This window comes from Limulus polyphemus, unplaced genomic scaffold (assembly GCF_000517525.1).
Source record: "Limulus polyphemus unplaced genomic scaffold, Limulus_polyphemus-2.1.2 Scaffold3662, whole genome shotgun sequence".
Classification (NCBI taxonomy): domain Eukaryota; kingdom Metazoa; phylum Arthropoda; class Merostomata; order Xiphosura; family Limulidae; genus Limulus; species Limulus polyphemus.
Genome location: NW_013669272.1, coordinates 36,219 through 55,859, shown reverse-complemented (window position 1 = coordinate 55,859; position 19,641 = coordinate 36,219). Strand labels below are relative to the sequence as shown.

At 35.8% G+C, this 19,641-nt stretch overlaps 1 protein-coding gene across 3 annotated transcripts in view; it reads right to left on the bottom strand.

Moving 5' to 3' along the window:
- Nucleotides 1-14,640, bottom strand: part of LOC106469801 (potassium channel subfamily K member 1-like) — a 72,901-nt gene extending 58,261 nt beyond the window's left edge. For 2 of the 3 annotated variants that reach the window (XR_002612919.1, XM_022398362.1), the window contains exon 1: nt 14,171-14,640. Coding sequence is in view for 2 of the 3 variants with exons in the window: in XM_022398362.1 (XP_022254070.1) it covers nt 14,171-14,363 (193 nt within the window). In the remaining variant the exon portion in view is untranslated. Of the gene's footprint in view, nt 1-1,512; nt 1,698-14,170 lie in introns of those variants that run through there. The other variant, XM_022398363.1, reaches the window with a different exon arrangement.
- Between the last annotated feature and the right edge of the window lie 5,001 nt (nt 14,641-19,641).

Below are 19,641 nucleotides of genomic sequence, written 5' to 3'. Positions count from 1 at the left end.
AATTTTGGTGAAGATCCATCCACACCCTGCGAAGTAGTTACATTGATATATTATTTATTATATATTATTGATATTTATATAGATGCAAACATCTGAGGCGGACTGTACCGTACATGCACGAATTTCAAAATTATATCCATGTAGTTTCGTTAAATTGTTCGCAGTCTTTAAAATTTCAAGAATTTTGTAAACCGTTTCGAGAAGAAAGTATAACGACAAGCCAATTTTTCTTATCTTAAACCTTCCCGTAGTTGAGTTAGTGCTTTTATGACGGTACTTTTAAGTGCCTTTTATCTCTCTACAAGGAAGCTTTCGTCGAATGTAAGGATATAAATTAAGCTTGTTAACCTGTCAACCTTCTATTAGTAATGCTCTCTGCTGGCATTTCTATAGGTATAACTTTGACTGTGGAAACGAAAGACGTTAGAAATTTCTAACATCTTTGGTGGAAACATATAGAGAAAATTCTTTTATGTTTGTTTGTAGTTCAGCACAAAGCTACACAATGGGCTATCTATGCTCTGCTCACAACGGGTATCGAAACCCGGTTTCTAGCGTTGTAAGTCCGCAGTCATATCGCTGTGTCACTGGGGGGCATTCTTTTATGATTTTTCATGTTACTATAGTACAGGTTTTGAGGGTTAGTCCTGGAAAATGTTTTACCAACATATTTTTGGCATTTCTGGAATGGCGAATTTGATTTTTATAACATACCGAAAATGTGCAAAAATCCACTTTGAAGAACGTTTTTTTTTTATATGCATATTACCTATTATAGATGTAGTCTTCAAGTTTCGGTTACACATGGAGTGATGTAGTTCATAAATGATGACGTAAACGTGTTAAACTAGACATATGAAAATTTAGCTTTGGTAAATTTCTCGGTGTCATTGCTATGGCGACTTGAGCAAATTTGGCCGACTTGGCGTAGCTAGTTAAAATCAACCCCAAAATTTGGCCGACTTAGCGTAGCTAGTTAAAATCAACCCTAATTATGTATCCACCACATTAAACCACTGTGTAGCCTAAACTACAGGTAACAACACTAATATAATGTATTTGATATAACGGCATTTCCTTACCTTCACTAATTGAATAGGCCCAGCATGGGTTACGCTTTTACCAACGAATAGTGGGATTGACCGTCACGTTATAACGCCCCCACGGCTGAAAGGGCGAGCATGTTTGGTGGGACGGGGATTCAAACCCGCGACCCTCAGATTGCGAGTCGTGCGCCCTAACCACCTGGCCATGCCGGGCCTTTTTCCCAAAGTAAAGTTCATATTTTCCCAGAGAAATTTAATTATTTTTACAATTTCAACACGATTCATGATATCAGATCTACCAAGCCGTAAAGTAGTCTTGTGTTTCAGTGGATACAGAAGAAAAATAGAACAAAAAAAAATAGTGAATTTGGCTAATCTGCATATAAAATATTTCCCCCAAAAGATTTCCGATATATTATATAATAGAAAATTCTGGTACCAACAAAACCAAATCGAGTTTGCTTACCAATACTTTCTGGGTTAACACTCGTGTGCCAGTCAAGATATGTGAAGATACCATTGCTAAAGTAAAGTGGCACACTATTACACAAGTTTCTCATTGCTCTTAAAGTTGTCTGTCAACTCAACACTGCACGAGAGAAGTTGGCCCACTCAATTTCCCGGTAATCCAATAAACCGGACCCGTGGAGACCGATTAAGTCCATGATAATGTTGTACGCTTTGTTTCTTTGTTTTTAATTTAGACGCTTGTATTGCGTTTGGCTAGACGAAGTTTTTTATTTCACGTGATGTGTGTGTGTCTTCATCTCTAGAACTGTCTGGGAAGTGATTTGGATGATTAAATACACTTAGTTATTGATTGATTATTGATTCAACGAGTGTGTTAGTTTATCTGTTACTTGGTCACTTAATTCAGTATGTAAATGCTGAGATTGTGTTTCAACGAAGTACTAGAGATATAGGAGAAGTTACAAGTAAGTGTTTGTTTTTTGTTTATAATTAAGCACAAAGCCGCACAATGGGCTATCTGTGCTCTGCCCACCACGGGTATCGAAACCCGGCTTCTAGCGTTGTAAGTCTGCAGACATACTGCTGTGCCACTGGGGGGCTACAAGTAAGTGATTGTTCAGCGTTGTTTTTAAGCTAGGCCTACATCTTGTTTGTTTGTTCGAAGTTAAGCACAAAGCTACAGAATGGGCTATCTGTGCTATGCCCACCACGGGTATCGAAACCAGGTTTCTAGCGTTGTAAGTCCGCAGACATACCGCTGTGCCACTGGGGGGGGGGGCTACATCTTGTTGCGTGGAGCTTGTGGCTGAAGCTATCCACACTGCTGGGCAGTACCAAGTTTCGCGAGACTTTTCGCTTTACTGGCAGTACCAAATTTGGGCGAGGTTATCTGCACTGTTGGTAGTGCCGTTTTCTCTCTCTTTGGCTAGTTGAAGAGTAATTATTTTCCGCGAGATTCAGCATTTAATTAAATTCCAAATTCTCTGGATCATCAGAAAAGTAAGATTAAACCAGATCAATAAATATCTTGTTTCAACGATTTAGCAGCCTTTATTTATTTATTTTTTAGTGCTTGTTTTGTTTGTTTGAGGTTAAGCACAAAGCTACACAATGGGCTAACTATGCTCTGCCCACGACGGGTATCGAAACCCGGTTTATAGCGTTGTAAGTCCGCAGACATGCCGCTGTGCCACTGGGGCTTTTTAGTGGGAGGAAAGTGGTAAAGTTGCAGCTCCAAAAACGAAAAAAAAATAATTTTCTGTTTTTTATAACCTAAAATTTGTTGCCCTGACATCTTGGCTCAATATTTAATATTTCTTTAGACTAACTTCTGTTTTAATAATGGTTGGAGACGGCTTGAATGGGTAATGAAGAAAAACTTTAATATAAGTTTATCATTATTCTCAAAGTGGGTTCCTCGTCATAGAATTTAACTTCTATATATAGCCCTCCAGTGGCACAGCGGTATGTCTGCGGACTTACAACGCTAGAATCCGGGCTTCGATACCCGTGACGGGCAGAGCATAGATAGCCCATTTTGTAGCTTTGTGCTTAATTACAAACGAAGAAACAAAGAGAAAAATATATAGAAACAGAAACGGTTGATGGTCTTCAATCGGGTGAAGAACTTCACTTTACCAAAACTGAGAAGATTTAAAATTTTACTTGCTGCCTCATTGATTTTTTAGGTCTGGCATGACCTGGTGGTTAGGTCACTCGAATAGCAATCTGTGAGTGCGAATCCCGTCACCGAACATGCTTGCTTTTTCAGCCGTGGAGACGTTGATAAAAGAGTAGCCCAAGAGTTGGCGGTGGGAGACGTTGACTAGCTGCCTTTCCTCTAGTCTAACACTTCTAAATTATGGACGGCTAGCGAAAATAGCCGTTCATGTAGTTTTGCACGAAAATTTGAAAAAGAATCAAATCATTAATTTGGGTCAAAATGTTCCCAGAAAAATATTTTGAAAGGGAGGGAAAAACATTACAATCAATAAAAGAAAATGTGAATATATTTCAGTGCATAGTGATATTACGTTCTTTACCTAAGCCCACGAGAAACTAAATATATATATATATAATTAAGTAGATGTGCAAGTTGACTTAAGTTTTTAAACACCAAATTATATACCCAGCTCTGCCCTTGGTGAAAACCAGACAGATCCGGTGAAAGTCTACAGGTAAAAGTGAACTCTTAGTCCATAATGGGCTTTGTTTTTAAAGCTTTTGTACTGCATTATAAATGGTTTACCTTAAAAGTTTTGTAGGTTATTTTCATCCCTTGAAAACGAGAAAAACACACACAAGTTAGCTAAGAATGAGCAAAATATCTGCGAGGATTTTCAGTAACGTTCATTCTCCAAGAAAATTGTTGTAAGACAGAGGAATTGGATCGGAAGTTAGGAGGTGTAGCAGTCGAGTCGAGAAACTTGTCAGAAATGGCAATGCATTTGCGTCACTTCTTGTTCAAAGCAGCCCATTTCACAGCAGAGATGCAGTCAAGATTTCTACCGTCTGAATTTGGGGCATTGCAACTACAGTCGAACACAACATATGCTTCAGTACTGAAACCACAGTTCAACAACAAGACAATACAGAACAATCCTCACGAAGTGACACAACAACCGTCACATGAACAGCCTCAAAATACTTAAGCCACAAAATCCACTCAAACAAGGGAAAACCAGAAAACAACTGCAAATACCGAAAGCAGAGAAACATAACACCTATTCAAGGACAATTTTAAAAACATTTCCACAGACTTCACAGCGGAATATACCAATCCACCACAAACAAAAAATTGCATAGACATACTAATTACAATAACGCAACATATCAAAACGTATATATCACAAATAATTACATCAATTACAGGATCTTTCCTCAAATAAATTCATCGTACAACATACCAACATCCAAGATGCACGTGCTTCCACGAAAGACGAGATTGAAGACTTTACCCAACAAATAAAACAAGACATATTAGTCAAAAGTGAAACTCCTTTATATAAAAACAATAGATTTAGCTGAACGATGATGGGTATATAAACATTGCCATGTTTGTAACTGTGGCAGACATTTACTGCTCACCATTCAAAGCCACAGATTAAACTTATCAAACAACACTCATTCTTTCAACCTAAACTCAATATTCAAAGATGATTTCAATAGCAAACTTAGATATTTTGACTGTAGAGAAACAAACACAAACGGTACACGTCTGCTAGATTTCATAGATAACACAAATGTTGTATTACTGAATGATGCCACCCCTACATATATTTCTTATGCTTATAATGCCAGTAACATACTGGATCTATGTTTTAGTTCATACAGTGTGAACCAAAAATTTATTAATTTTCAAGTTGGATATGATCTGGATAGTGATCACCTTCCCATTTGGCGTTTATTCAATCTCACCCCACCCCCCATAAGGGTTAATCAAAGCAAGCTGAAAAACTAACTTACCAAAAAGCAAACTGGAATGAATACAAATCATTTCTAGATAAAATTTTGCCAAAGCTAATAAACAGTCACTGAGTGCCTTTTAACAAAACACACAATACATAAACAACACTCAACACACACAATTAATAACAATGAAAAAAGGAACGACGAAAATTACGTAGACAATATATGCAAAGCAGATATCCAACAATTAAAACACAAATAAACACACTCAGGAACAAAACAAGAATAGAAGTTCAACTATTAAAACAAGAAAACTGGAACCAATATTGTTGACAACTAGACGATAAAATCAGTATCAAAGCAGTTCTGGACATATCTAAAAGCTTCACAAATGCAGGAAACTCAACACGTACATACCCACCACTAGAAACACATAACACTATGACGGCACACACCAACAAAGCCAAAGCAGAAGCATTTAAACAACACCTAACACCTACAAAATACGTTAAGGGCACACCATTAACCAAACAGGAATAAACGTTTTTATAATAAATATGTGCACACCACAATTCCCAACATATATAACCAAACAGCCAACATATGACGATAAGAACAATAATCATACAGCATACCAAATGACCAAAGCTGAAGCAAAAACAGAGGTTATACAAACAATAAAAACAACAAAAAACAAAGCTCCAGGAGAAGATGGCGTTCAGGCTATCCTCCTCAAAAAAGGCACCCAGAGATTGTTTGAACACCTTACAGCCCTTTTAAATCTATACTTAAACTCTGAATACATCCCAGTTTCAAGCGAATGTCTTAATAAGGTGTTTGCTTGCGTTATAGCAAAACTGTGTCCACCGAGGGGAATCCAACCCCTGATTTTAGCAATGTAAATCCGAAGAGTTACCACTGTCCCACCGGGGGACCCATACAGAAGGAAAGCCAGCCAATAAACCGAACAGCTACCGCCCGATCAGCATGACCAGCTGTGAAGACAACATTTTAAAAAAAAGAATAATCAGTATAATATAGACTCTCCACAATCTTGGAGAGCACATGAAAGTTACTTGAAATTAAAAATGGATTCAGAAAATTCAGACAAACGACAGACCATTTAGTTATACTAGCTAAATCCATCGTAGACAGTTTTAATAAGAACGAATGCACTGTTGCATGCTTTCTTGATATTGAGAAAACATTCGACACTGTATGGCACAACGATCTAAGGTTCCCCATGTCAGAAATGGAACTGCCGCGTGCGCGCGGTATTATTCGCTGGCTGTAAAACTTTCTGGAAAACAGAAAATGTAAAGTGAAACTTCTCGGAGCCATTTACTCTTGAGGTAGGTGTCAGAGGTGGTCAGCCCTATCTTATTTATCATGTATGCTATCGACATGCCCGTGAAGGATCCAAATCAAGGATACTCATCACAACTGATGATGTTGCAGTGTGGAAAAGTGCACTAACATTATCATTAGTAGCAACCAATTTACAAACGCAATTAAACAAAATTGCTGGATCGGTCAACTCGTTTAGAAGGAGATGCGTCCACAGACAGACAGAAAGTTTCCTTGATATCGGATAGTTACCGCACCGATATAGCTTAATATGTACCTAATCTAAAACACCTTAAGCGTGAAGAACAGGTGCGGCCAAAAAAGGATTCGGCGTGCGACTTAAAGGAATAAAATCAAAATTGGCGGCAAAACTGGTAGCTACACTTATAGCACTGATAAGAATTTTACACCAAATATTTATTCATTAGTTAGCCAGGCCACGTATTTTGTTTTACCCACCATCATGCCCCAAATTGAACAGAAAACTTGGCCTAGAATGAATATTTGCTGTAAAATTCTTATCAATGCTATAAGTGTAACTACCAGTTTAGCCGCCAATTTTGATTTCATTTCTTTAAGTGGCACACTCAATCCTTTTTGGCCGCACCTTTTCTTCATCCCTAAGGTGTTTTTGATTAGATATCATGACTTTTGTCAATATACACCAACAAACAATAAGCAAGTAAGAAAGTGAAACTCGATAGAAACCACATTAGCTTTATTATTCGGAGCAGACTTATACTTTACAGAACAAATCAGATTATTTAAAATATATGGATGTAGGTTTTCATCTCTAAAACAGTGTTAATAATTTCCTTTTTAGTAACGCCATGGAATCTAGATTAATAGTTTCTTGTCATCATCCATATGCACTCGGTAAAGCCGTATCAAGCATCATTACTTACGGTAATTACTTAAGCTAATATCACGTGATGCTAAACCCTCTTTAATTAGGATAATTTCATAAAATTTAGTAAATTTGTGCTGAGAAGTTGGCAATGAATAATGAATAATAATCGTATGATTCTTTTGAAAACTTAGCTAGAAACTTCTAATCTAGTTTGCTTGGCCTAACCAATACTTATGTATCTGCACGCCCTTTCATCTTATAGTTTTACTGCTCTAAATCAGCCGTTTTAATCCGAATGATAAAAACGAAAAACGGTCCACTTTTACTCTTAGGTGAAGCTGTAAAAAATGTTTTAGACCGATAGCTCACGCGACTTTTTGTGTAGGCGTACACAAGAATTTTGGTCAAATTTGAGCGAATTTTGTTGAATAAATTTGCACATGTAGCTTATATTTAGACCAAATTTGTTACCTAATTGTAGGTTGTAACGATCAATGGATTTGAAATCCATAAAACCTAAGTATGTTTTTACATCAACTAAATTTCCGTACTTTCTGTCCGAAACATAAAAAAAGGAAAAATTCAATCAAAATTGGAGATTTTATATCTTGTGTATTTTTTAATGGATTACCTTGAAATTTGATAAGTGAAGTAAGGGTCCAGTAGAGCACACCCACTGAATATATACGATAGTTTGGATTACCACAGTCCGAGCTACATAAGGTGGAAAATCGCTAAACTATCACTCCTGTTAATAACACACAGTGTGTCTGCCCTGCAGGTTGTTTTGACCGCACGACATAAGTGTGTTTGGGTAGCGCATACGTGAAGAACGCCTGTACCCTAGAGCTGGAAAAAGGTATTTTGGAACTAGTTCAAGATTAGTTGATATTATGTAATAGCTTCTACCAGAAAAGTTGATAAAATATTCAATAAAAATCACAATGAATAATAATTAGTTTTAATTATAAGTGGCAGGTAAACTACAAAAATACAACTACACCTTACACCAGGCTTACACCACGACGTTTTAGGCTTGCGTACCACTTTTTGTTTAATTTTTTGAAATTACAAACCTAGGCCTAACTTAAAAAAACAAAGATAAAAACCTCGTAACAAAATTTTATATTTTTAACACTTACCCATTAATGCAAAGGATGCGATTGTTTTTTCTAGTGCGACTTTAGAATATGTGGTATCATTTTTTGTCAATTTTAAGGAAAGAAAATACTGCGAGTCTATGCAAGTAGAGGGCGAGGAGAGCAGTACGTATATGAACGTAGAAAGGTCAGATAAGGCTTATTACAAATTTTATGATTTTTTATATTAATTGTGTCGTGTACCACAGACATTATCTCCACGTACCACACTTTGAGAATCCCTGCCTTCGATCCTCCGTTGAGTATCCTTTCTCCTAGCGGTATTTTCGGCAATTATCCTTGTAAATAAGGGATACTAATCAGTCTAACATGATTGCAGTTTAAATCCCGAAAATAATTTTACACTCCTGCTACTGATTTTCTATGTTAATACTCCTGGGCCAGTCGAAATATGTGAAATTAACACTGATTGATTCTTTAAAAGTATAGCAATACAATATTAATCGATTAAACCAAGTTTGACTAACAACTATACGTTGAACTTTGATTTTCTCAACCATGGGCTAGAAGAAGAAGCGGCAAAATACCCAGAAATAGGTTCGTTTGTAATTAAGAACAAAGCTACACAATAGGCTATCTGTGCTCTGCCCACAGCAGACATACCGCTGTGCCACTGGAGGGCCCCAGAAATAGGATTTGTTTGTTTTTGAATTTCGCGCAAAGCTATAGGAGGGCTATCTGCGCTAGCCGTCCCTAATTTAACAGTGTAAGACTAGAGGGAAGGCAGTTAGTTATCACCACCCACCGCCAACTTCTTTTACCAACGAATAGTGGGATTGACCGTCACATTATAACGCCCCCACGGCTGAAAGGGCGAGTATGTTTGGTGTGACAGATATTCGAACCCGCGACCCTCAGATTGCGAGTCAAACCCCCCCCCCCCCAGAAATAGGAATAACCACTGTTTATGGATATTATATTTAAACTGGGGATTCACTGCACGGTTTTTTTCAACTACTTTTAATGGAAAGTTTTAGAGACGAAATAGTAAATATACTTGCTCATTTGTTTGAAATAATTTGAGCAACTTTTAGTTTGACGCTTTTAATTTTTGAGTGAAAGTTTATTTTCACGACTCTTAAAATTTCAAGTTCTAAAAACTACTTAGAATTAATTTTGTCAAAAATTCCAAAACAAAAGTTATACCACTGAAAACAAATGCGCAGAACGTTAAGTTCTGGGGGGCAAAAACGCTTTAGTTATCGTTAAATGGGCTGAAGTTTGCATTATTGTCTTAGCGAATAAAAAAAACAGAATCCGCCCAAGAATAGAAATTGTTACAACAACAACAATAATAATTATATCTAAGATAAAAAGTCTCAAACTTTCGCCTGTCGTTCTCATGTTATGATGAATGAACAAAGAATTGCGACGGAAATATGCTAATAGTAGTGAAAAACTTGTGCGCATGAATTCAAATAACGGCGACTGACTAGAACACGGTTTCTTGATTTATAATTCACAATAAAAAGGCATAAATTAAAACCTTCATATTCTCAAAACCAATACTTAAAAAATGTACGCAGATATAAATTACTTTTGTCAGTCGGTAGAAAAAAAGAACTGTGATGAAATATATATTTTTATACAAAGCATTATTATTTTCCACGAGCTTATCAGAGTAAGAAATGATTAGTCATTTTCACATGCTCTAGTGGGGGTGTGTGTGGGGAGAGGTGAGACAACAGAGTTTATTGATTGTGCGATCGAAAACGTTCTGCTGTGCTTTCGTCACAATAAATACAAGTTTCTACAATCCCGAAACAGTGACATGTTAAATAATCTTCCCGAAGTGACATGTTAAATAATCTTCCCGAAGTGACATTTTAAATAATCTTCCCAAAGTGACATGTTAAATAATCTTCCCGAAGTGACATTTTAAATAATCTTCCCGAAGTGACATGTTAAATAATCTTCCCGAAGTGACATTTTAAATAATCTTCCCGAAGTGACATGTTAAATAATCTACCATTCAGTTAACAGCAAAACGAAATTTTCCCTTTCGTATGTGCCACAACTTTGATCATTGTAGAGAACAGTTAACATGATAAGGATGTGTGTAGTAAGAGCATTATCTGCGTGTGTCAGAATAAAATTCTGTTACCGATTTTCTGTCTTATCTTCATATTGAAACCACGTGATTTAACGATTTTCTGCTTTATCTTTATATTTATAAAAACCACAAGATTTTGTCTATTTTCTGTCTTATCTTCATATTAAAGTACCACAAGATTTTGCCGAATTTCTATCTTATCTTCATATTTAAGTATTACAAGATTTTGCCGATTTTCTCTCTTATCTTCATATTAAAATACCAAAAGATTTTAGTCAAATTTTACGAAATGTTAAATTGAGTAAGTCCAAGAATGAAGTACATTTACCCTAGTCTGTTGTTGTGAAGTACATTTATCCTAGTCTGTTGTTGTGAAGTACATTTATCCTAGTCTATTGTTGTGAAGTACATTTATCCTAGTCTGTTGTTGTGAAGTACATTTATCCTAGTCTGTTGTTGTGAAGTACATTTATCCTAGTTTGTTGTTGTGAAGTACATTTATCCTAGTTTGTTGTTGTGAAGTACATTTATCCTAGTCTGTTGTTGTGAAGTACATTTATCCTAGTCTGTTGTTGTTGTGAAGTACATTTATCATAGTCTGTTGTTGTGAAGTACATTTATCCTAGTCTGTTGTTGTGAAGTACATTTATCCTAGTCTGTTGTTGTACGCTTTCTTTTCGAATGATATTGATATAAATAATATCAATGATACCACAGAGCTGATAGTGGACGACATGACTTGAAGCTGACAATACCAAACTCCTGATGTCTAGGAGATACAAAGGATTTTTGGACAAATTGTACAGATTTCTATAATAACTTTTAGTGCAACAAATAAAACACAACCCTTTCCCCTCACAGATCTAATGATAAAGTGAATCTCATCTTCTTACACGTATTTAGGCTGTCAGTTGGATAATTTGATTATCGACAGACGACTTCATAAGAACAGATATACATATAAGTCGCCAAATTATTTAAATGATTAAAGTTGCATAATATATCACAACTTGTTAAGCTCACTTCATCCAGGGAACTCAAGACACGGATTATCTATTTATTTCAAAATAATCACATATCTATCCATCTGCAGTCGCACTCAGCTGTGAAAGTTGTTTACACGAAAATAAAAGACATTCAAGTTTTACTCTTAACTTGAACCTTATGAACGCTGGAGAAACAGCAAGTTTTTCGTGGACAATGGGCCAAGCGTGGCCTAGTAGTCAGCACGTCAGACTGCAGATCTAAAAGTTTGGGGTTCGAGATGTAACACGCTCCACACTTTTAGCTGTGGGCACGTTATAACAGGGAATCAAATTCGTTATTTGTTTCAAGGAAGCAGACAAAAACCCTGAGGCGGCGGATGCTACTACTTGGCTGCCCTCCATCTGATCAATAGTTCAAAATTGTAATGGCTATACCTAACTACCAGATGTCTTTGAATGTGACCATTTAGCCCCGTTCGAGATGCTGTTTCCATTGAAAATTTCAATTACATTTACGGAAAATATTCTATTCTTCACAAAAAAGATTTATATTTTAATTACCATCTCCTATATAATATTTAAACTTGTTTATATAGTTTGTATATTATCCTTCACTCTTATGGGTGCTCATGTGAGATTGGAAGTCGTTGTGTCAACAAAGTGTCATATATTGATGTCTACACTAGAAGTCGTTGTGTCAACAAAGTGTCATATATTGATGTCTACACTGGAAGTCGTTGTTTAAACAAAGTACCATATATTGATGTCTACACTGGAAGTCGTTGTGTCAACAAAGTGCTATATATTGATGTCTACACTGGAAGTCGTTGTTTCAGCAAAGTGTCATATATTGATGTCTATACTGGAAGTCGTTGTTTAAACAAAGTGCCATATATTGATGTCTATACTGGAAGTCGTTGTGTCAACAAAGTGCTATATATTGATGTCTACACTGGAAGTCGTTGTGTCAACAAAGTGCTATATATTGATGTCTACACTGGAAGTCGTTTTGTCAACAAGTGCCAAATATTATACTGATGTATGTATATTTACTGGAACAATTGTTAAGACTGTCAGAACCAAGGGGAAAGACCACTTACTCATAACAGAAAATAAATAAAACAGTATGACACATACAAGCAAGCACTTTTCAGTGAATGACGAGATCATTCAGAAGTACTAGTTGTTTTTTCTATATTTATGTTACTAATTGTGTATCACTAAATATAATACTTACGGGAAAGTGTTACACGTAGTTCTAATTGCATCATGTGCAGCTGTTTGCTCATAGTAGAACTGTGTAGTCAATGCCTAGGTAAGTATGGTCATATTGATGAATACACATCTGCTAGGCATAAATAATGGCACTTGGCCTTAAAGTCGGCATGTTCTTACATTTTTCTGCATTTAATTCGGACGCAAATTGGTCCTAGAGTGGAGTTCTGGATTTTTGAAATTGGTTTCAAATTCGTGCGATACCGCAAAATATTACCACCAATTTAAGCTATGTGTGTGTTATAAGAGTGATAATCAATCCCTTAGCGTGGATGGTGCTACTGACTGATTGCCTTTCCCCTGATCAGTAATTAGAAATTAGCCTAAGCAGCTTTGACATAAAATCGGTATAAAGGGATAAATATACTATAATAGTTTGCCATATCAAAAAATGCACTTTTAGCATGGCAACAGGCTAAAACGGAACATGCTAATACTTTGCTTTAGTTGAATACCACGTATACGAGCGCTAGGTTGCTTCGGTATAAGTTAACAATAATACAGTTTCTATTTGAAGTTTTTTGACACGAGAGGGTTCCCTTTTAGTTGAAGATGGTAAATATTGGGGACTTGAAACTCCAAATGGACATCGCACCAAGATGACAATAGGTAAGTACAAAATAACATACGTTCATACCATGCATTTAATATATAACACTAAATGATGTCAGTATAAGACGTAACACTGTGTGTTATTCGATGTGTCAATGTGAGCGGTTTGGCGTTTAGGCTAGCAACAGGCAAACATAGAACCTACACGTACTTCCCTTTAATTTTACACAAATAAAGACTTCGAAAAATCCGTCTTGGCCCATACACAAACGTCTTTACAGGATCACTCGTTTCATACTTTAACGATATACTTGAAACTATAACATTTCTTACGTAATATTATAACATTTCAAAGAACAACTATAGTTATACTTACGACAAAATTCTATTACATATCTGTAGGTATAATGACAGATCTGTTTCTTTTATACTATTCAAATATTGCGTCACATTAATTAAGTAATTTTATGATTTTGTCTCTCACAATACTCATGGTAACGAACTGGCAAAAATAACAAAAAAAAAGAACAGCGGATGAAGTAACTCATGTTTTACGTAAAATACACAGGGAAACCCAGTAACTTGTGGGATTAATTACAATATTGATGGTATGTTGTATTTACATGTTTTTGTACGTATCATGGTATCATGAATCCTGTATCCATCAAAGAAACGAACATACAAGTAGTTTGGTGCATAAAAAGCTAAGAAAAATGCGTCTAAAAGGCCTCATCGGTGAATCTAAACCAAATCTTGTTTTTCAATTAAACTTAAAGTGAAAATCAGTTCTTACATACACACATACATATATTTATATATATATAAAAGTATTTAATTCGCTCTTACTGGTTTTCTTGATCGTTTTTAAGAGATTGGAAAGGTAAATTTAAATAATGATTTGATTTTTGATGATAATGCAAAATTGTGTCACTACTAGAAATACAAAAATAATTAAAAAAAAAGGTTTTAATTCTGATGAAATAGAAAGGCCCATAGTTCTCAAGTTTTAAATGTGTGCTTACCAGTAACACAAGAATAGTCATCCAGGAACTGAGAGCGTTTACTGCGAAGCATGTGTATCATATCGATTTCTTCAGGAGACTCTGTAGCCCAAAATATCAAAGCACCGATCGTTAAAACCAATATATAGAAAGCTGTCAATAAAGCTAGACGGACATTGCTTCGACGTAAATTCTGTCGTATAATTTCCTTCATGTTATGATTGTAGCAGTCTTACGGAACAAAGTAGAACTAAGACAATGCACCTTAGCCTAAACTCTGTCAAACGCTCAATAACTGTACTACCTCCGCGAGAATGAAACCTTTCTCAAAGAAATGCTTTATGATCTCTGAAGGGCAAATCGCCGTTATTGTTAAACTGGTTACTAATCCACTACCATTTTTATTCTAATTAAGTCGTAGTGATTGTTATAACCATCATAATTCCTGCTTGCTTTCTGATTGGTCAGCCACTGTGGTGCTCTATCGTATATTTCACTTCAATGGTGAAGTACGTATAACTAATAGGAAATAGGGTTCGATACATCCCGCGATGCTCAGAGCTCATGTTTGCGGTTTGCCTGACCTCTAGTGGTAAGCAACAAACTGTTATTCGTATTTTGAACAAAATAAGCATTTTACACGTACTGTATTATCAATTTAAAACATTTCAGTTTCATCACGTAAATATCACAACTAATGGAAACAATTTTGGAACACATGGTGTATATTTAACTTTTCTCAGAAACTTCATCAAATGAGACATATATTTATCTTTAAAGGGATTTTTCCATTTCAGTGTCTTTGAATCCATTTTTCGAAGAGATAAAGATATAATTTATAGACATATATTCAACTAAATTTAAATTTAAATTGCTAGTATTTTATTCACTGAACTTAAAACTATATAGAGATTGCTTCAGCTATCAAAAAGAAACTAGACAGACAAGGAATAGTGGTTAAAGTGTAAATCTGGGGATTTCGAGTTTGTGTCCCGTAGCCAGAAAAACGCGATCCGCACTTTGGGGACGTGGGTGTGTGCTATAAAAGTGAGATTCAAATCTAATTAAACACTAGACAAGAGTAACCCATGAGCTGGCAATGGGTGCTATTCACAAACTACCGTTCCTGCTAATATGTCAGTTCGAAATTAGGGACAGCTGTGTTCTGAGCTGCATTTATTTCCCTTCAAGCATCAGAGTAGGTTTCATAAATTTAATTCTTCAATTCATCAAAAGAAAAAAAAGTTTAAATATTTATTCCTATAAGTGTATATAGATTTAGAATAGAACATTGGTCAAGACAGGGACTAAATTCCTTTTGCCATAGCTACCTATTGTTCTTAGCCATTCCCTTGTTGTATCACATGCATTTTCTCGTGAAAAAAAAATGCTGTAAAGTGGAACATGCTATGCATAAAAAGGCAGTGATCCTTTCCATTGGTGGGTCAAGCGAAAGTTTGAAGAAATATTTCATTATTTTGTGATGAAAATGATCATAAGTGACATAGATAGTGAAAACGGAATGTGACTAAGTGATTAAGTTTTAAGCTGGGCAAGAAATAAATAGACTGAACACGTGATATAAAGTGTAAACAATCATCATTATAAGATAAAGCAAAGAAACAGGGTGTGCACTTACGTTAATACTAAGGCAATCTCCTACTACTGGATCATGGAACAGAAACATATGTCTGGAGATCTATCAGGTTGAAACCAAGATGAACTCTGTCTGGACCAAGACTTCTTATGGAATCTGGAAATCTAGGTTCTATTCAGGTACAGTATGCGTTACCACATGACCAGTCGTTTTCGTACAACATACAAAAACTGTAAGAAGGACATTGCTGTTAACGGCCTATTCCAACACGCAGTGTGAAGTTGCGGCAACATCTCTACGGACAAAACAGGTACTCTCTGCTACAGAACAACAAAGACACAAAGGCAACTAGAACAAAACATTTTCAATGGATTCTGGACCACGTGTTTATGCCAAAACTAGATAGAAATAGACTAAATGAAAATATTAAAATATTTCTATATTAATAACGATAGTGGGAAACATATGGTTTGCCTGCATTTTACGTTTCTCTTTTTATCTCTGTGTTTCAGGATTGAACTTAAACCAACAATTAACTTCAACTTTAAAGGAAATCAACATTAACTTTCAGGTATGGCCAAGAAGCATGTTAACTTTCCTTTATTCGTATGATTAATTACAAGCCACAAGGACAACACAACCTTTAACAAAGAACTGCATTTAAATACATGAAAAACCCTTTACCTAAGCAAAATGAAATATGATACACAAGGAAATAATAATATTAATAATTCAATATTACATAATCCTTTTAGAACAGTTAAATAATACTGATACCTCTTTTAAATTTCAAATTATGTATATTTATATGCATAAAGATAAAAAAAACACCTTTTACATAGATAAATAAACACGTGATATAAAAATAAAACCTTTAAAGAAGAACTCACTTAATGCAAAAATACCCTTTAACAAAGGGTACTTTTGCATTACGTGATTTTGCATTACTCGAATGCAAGAAATATTCTGTTAACTAAGATTTAAAGGAATGCAAGATAATACAATGAAGTGAAATAATTATAGCAAACGTTTTTTAAGATACTTGTTAAAATTAAAGTGAAACGTTTCATGATGAAATAATACAAAAATAATAAAAATAAATCATTTAACGAAACAAAACTGTATGTTTAATATACTGTTACGTCTCCGTTTGTTAATTGATTCTCCGTAAATTCGTTCCGACGAAACTTCAGTGACACAAGTCCTTACTTAATAAAACTGGTTTATTCTTCCTGAATATAACTTCACGATACACTTGATTTCAACATTCGCGCTAAAACAAACGCTATAACGAACGTTAACTTCAACAATACTTTCTCACTGCAGATCAATTACTCACTGTCTACACACACATTATTCCCCGTCACGTTGTCACCCTCTTATATATACCAGACTACCCTATATCTAGTAATCTCCCGACAATTCCCGGAGGTTCGAGAGAACGAGTCACGTGACCTCGCTGACGCAACAATACATTATATTTATATATACACACGTAAAAAAGAAAATGTAATATCTTGTCAAAGGATTAAATGATATGTATACGTACATATATGCTAAAACAAACTTTTTATTAATGAAAACTAAACAATACAAAAATGAACCCTCTAAGAACATAACATAGAAATACCCTTTAAAATAGTACATACTTATACTTTTTAACATTGCAAGACATGCAAGTACACACTTTGGTAGTCAGAAAAATAACCTTTAATGAAGAAAAGAATTAACTTACTTATAAGAAACTTTAGTACAGAATATGGGGTAGTCTAAGAGAAAATGCTATCAGTAAAAAAGAATTAACAAAAACAAAACCTTAAAGAAAGATCAGCTGCCCTTTTAGGAAGAGACAGAATAAACTCTACACCAAGAATTATGTATGCACAATAGTGAAAAATATAGAAAGTTTTGTATATCACCATTACACAATGACAATTACTCTAATAGTTCATAACAGATTTTATTCTGCTCTCGTATGATTTACTTCGGTAACGTTTGGGTTACATTTTCAAACTGTTTTGGTAGTGATAGTGGTGTCATCTAGTAGTTGTCAATTCATTTATATTTCAGTCATCACACAATAAATAATCACTGACAAAATTCAGATGAGTTAAGACTTCTTATCTAAATGTCTAATCAGCCAGGATAAATGTTTATGTTGTTACTACTTATCTCAATATACACTCAGAGGAAACATAACTCCCATGCTGCTCATAGAATCGGCGTACTTCCCAGGTATATCAATGAGAATCTAGCTAATACAGGGCAGGGTGTTACATATCATTATCATCTCTCAGCTAGATTATGGGTGTGTCACTCTCGGAACGTTGGATAACGTCACAATGCTCTTTCAGTCACTGATGTCTAAACCACATAACCATCCCGACTTAAGAAATAAATCAAATGGTAAAACCAAAGAAAATGTAGAGGTTACATCATACCATAAGATACCACCCACCTGGTATTTCAAAAAGTAAGACCCTTTCAACTGAGTCTTCGTCCTCCTAGCAACCATCCTCAAATGTGCAAACCGTTCCTGTGCTAGATACTATATTTATTCTCCCCAACTGCCTTAGCCTTTGCTGAATGAGTAACAACCATATGATGTAGTATTTCACGTCACCACTCGAGAGCTTGGAGAGCAAAGGTTGCAACTCTCTTACAGTCCTTGATTTTTCAATCTGTGTGCCTAGATGTAAATTATCGAGTAATATTCGCATCAGACAACATTGCCCGATACCTTGGAAAGTAAGGTTCGAAAGGCCCTTTCAGCAGTTGATTTCTCGACCAAACAGCTGTGTTGTGAATCGAGTGGTAATCCTACAATATAGTACATATATATTGTACCTTAACACCACTCAATAGCTCAGAAAGTAAGGAAAGCTCCTTCATTTCAGTCATTTGGTGCTTGATCTAATGATGATCCTAGCTGGTGGTAATCAAACAATGAAGTGCATACATCATACTGTGAACATAATTTGATATGATCACTACTCCCTTTCAGTCTTCACCTAATGATTGTCCTACCTCATGACGATTGATCGTTCTCATCCATATCGATTATGAGGTCAACTTCGACGACCCAGCCAACGATTGGAGCTGTTTGTCACTCCTTTCTCCTCATCTGACCTCATATGCAGAAACCATGGGAGATTTTAATTACTCCATATATTCCTGTGGAGTTGTGAGACGTCTTCTCGTGGGAGTGGACCATACATTGCATCAACAAGGAGTAGTACCTCCTGCCCAAACATGAACATGTTTAGTTAATATTTTGTGGATCCCTGTTTTGTTGATGCAGTTGGGTAGGCCTTTGCAGGCTCTCCCATTTAGCATGGACTCTCGTCCTAAACCTAGCTCTGTAGACTTCTGATTGATTTTGGGTTCCGTACCTGAGTTCTAGAGCCGACACCAGTGCTCTATAGTTGTGTCTGTCGGCTGCTGTCAACTGTCCAAGTATTTCCAGTGGTTGTCCCTTCAAGCTCGTTGCCAGAAATACAGCTTTCTGCTCCTCTGTCCATCCATTCATCTCTGCCAGTAGCTCAAATTGTGCTCTATATGCTTCCCACGGTGCCTTCCCATCGAATTCCTGTGGCTTCCTTCGCACTGGATCACTCATATTACTGACATTCATATCTGGGATGTGACTTCTAACGGGACTGAATATGTCTGCATTAGGGTTTAGCTGCGGGCTTTGTAAGGGGCTTACCATTGTCTGGGGCTGATTAAGTCGATGGTCAATGTATCCTCCTTGTGTAAAAGACAATAGATCGTCCTTTAACGTATCTAATTCGCTTTTAAATTTACTAATGTTTTCCATTTGTACTTCTTGTTTCCTTTCTTGTTCCAGTTGCCACTGCTGTAGTCTCTCTTCTTGTTTCTTTTCTCGTTCTTA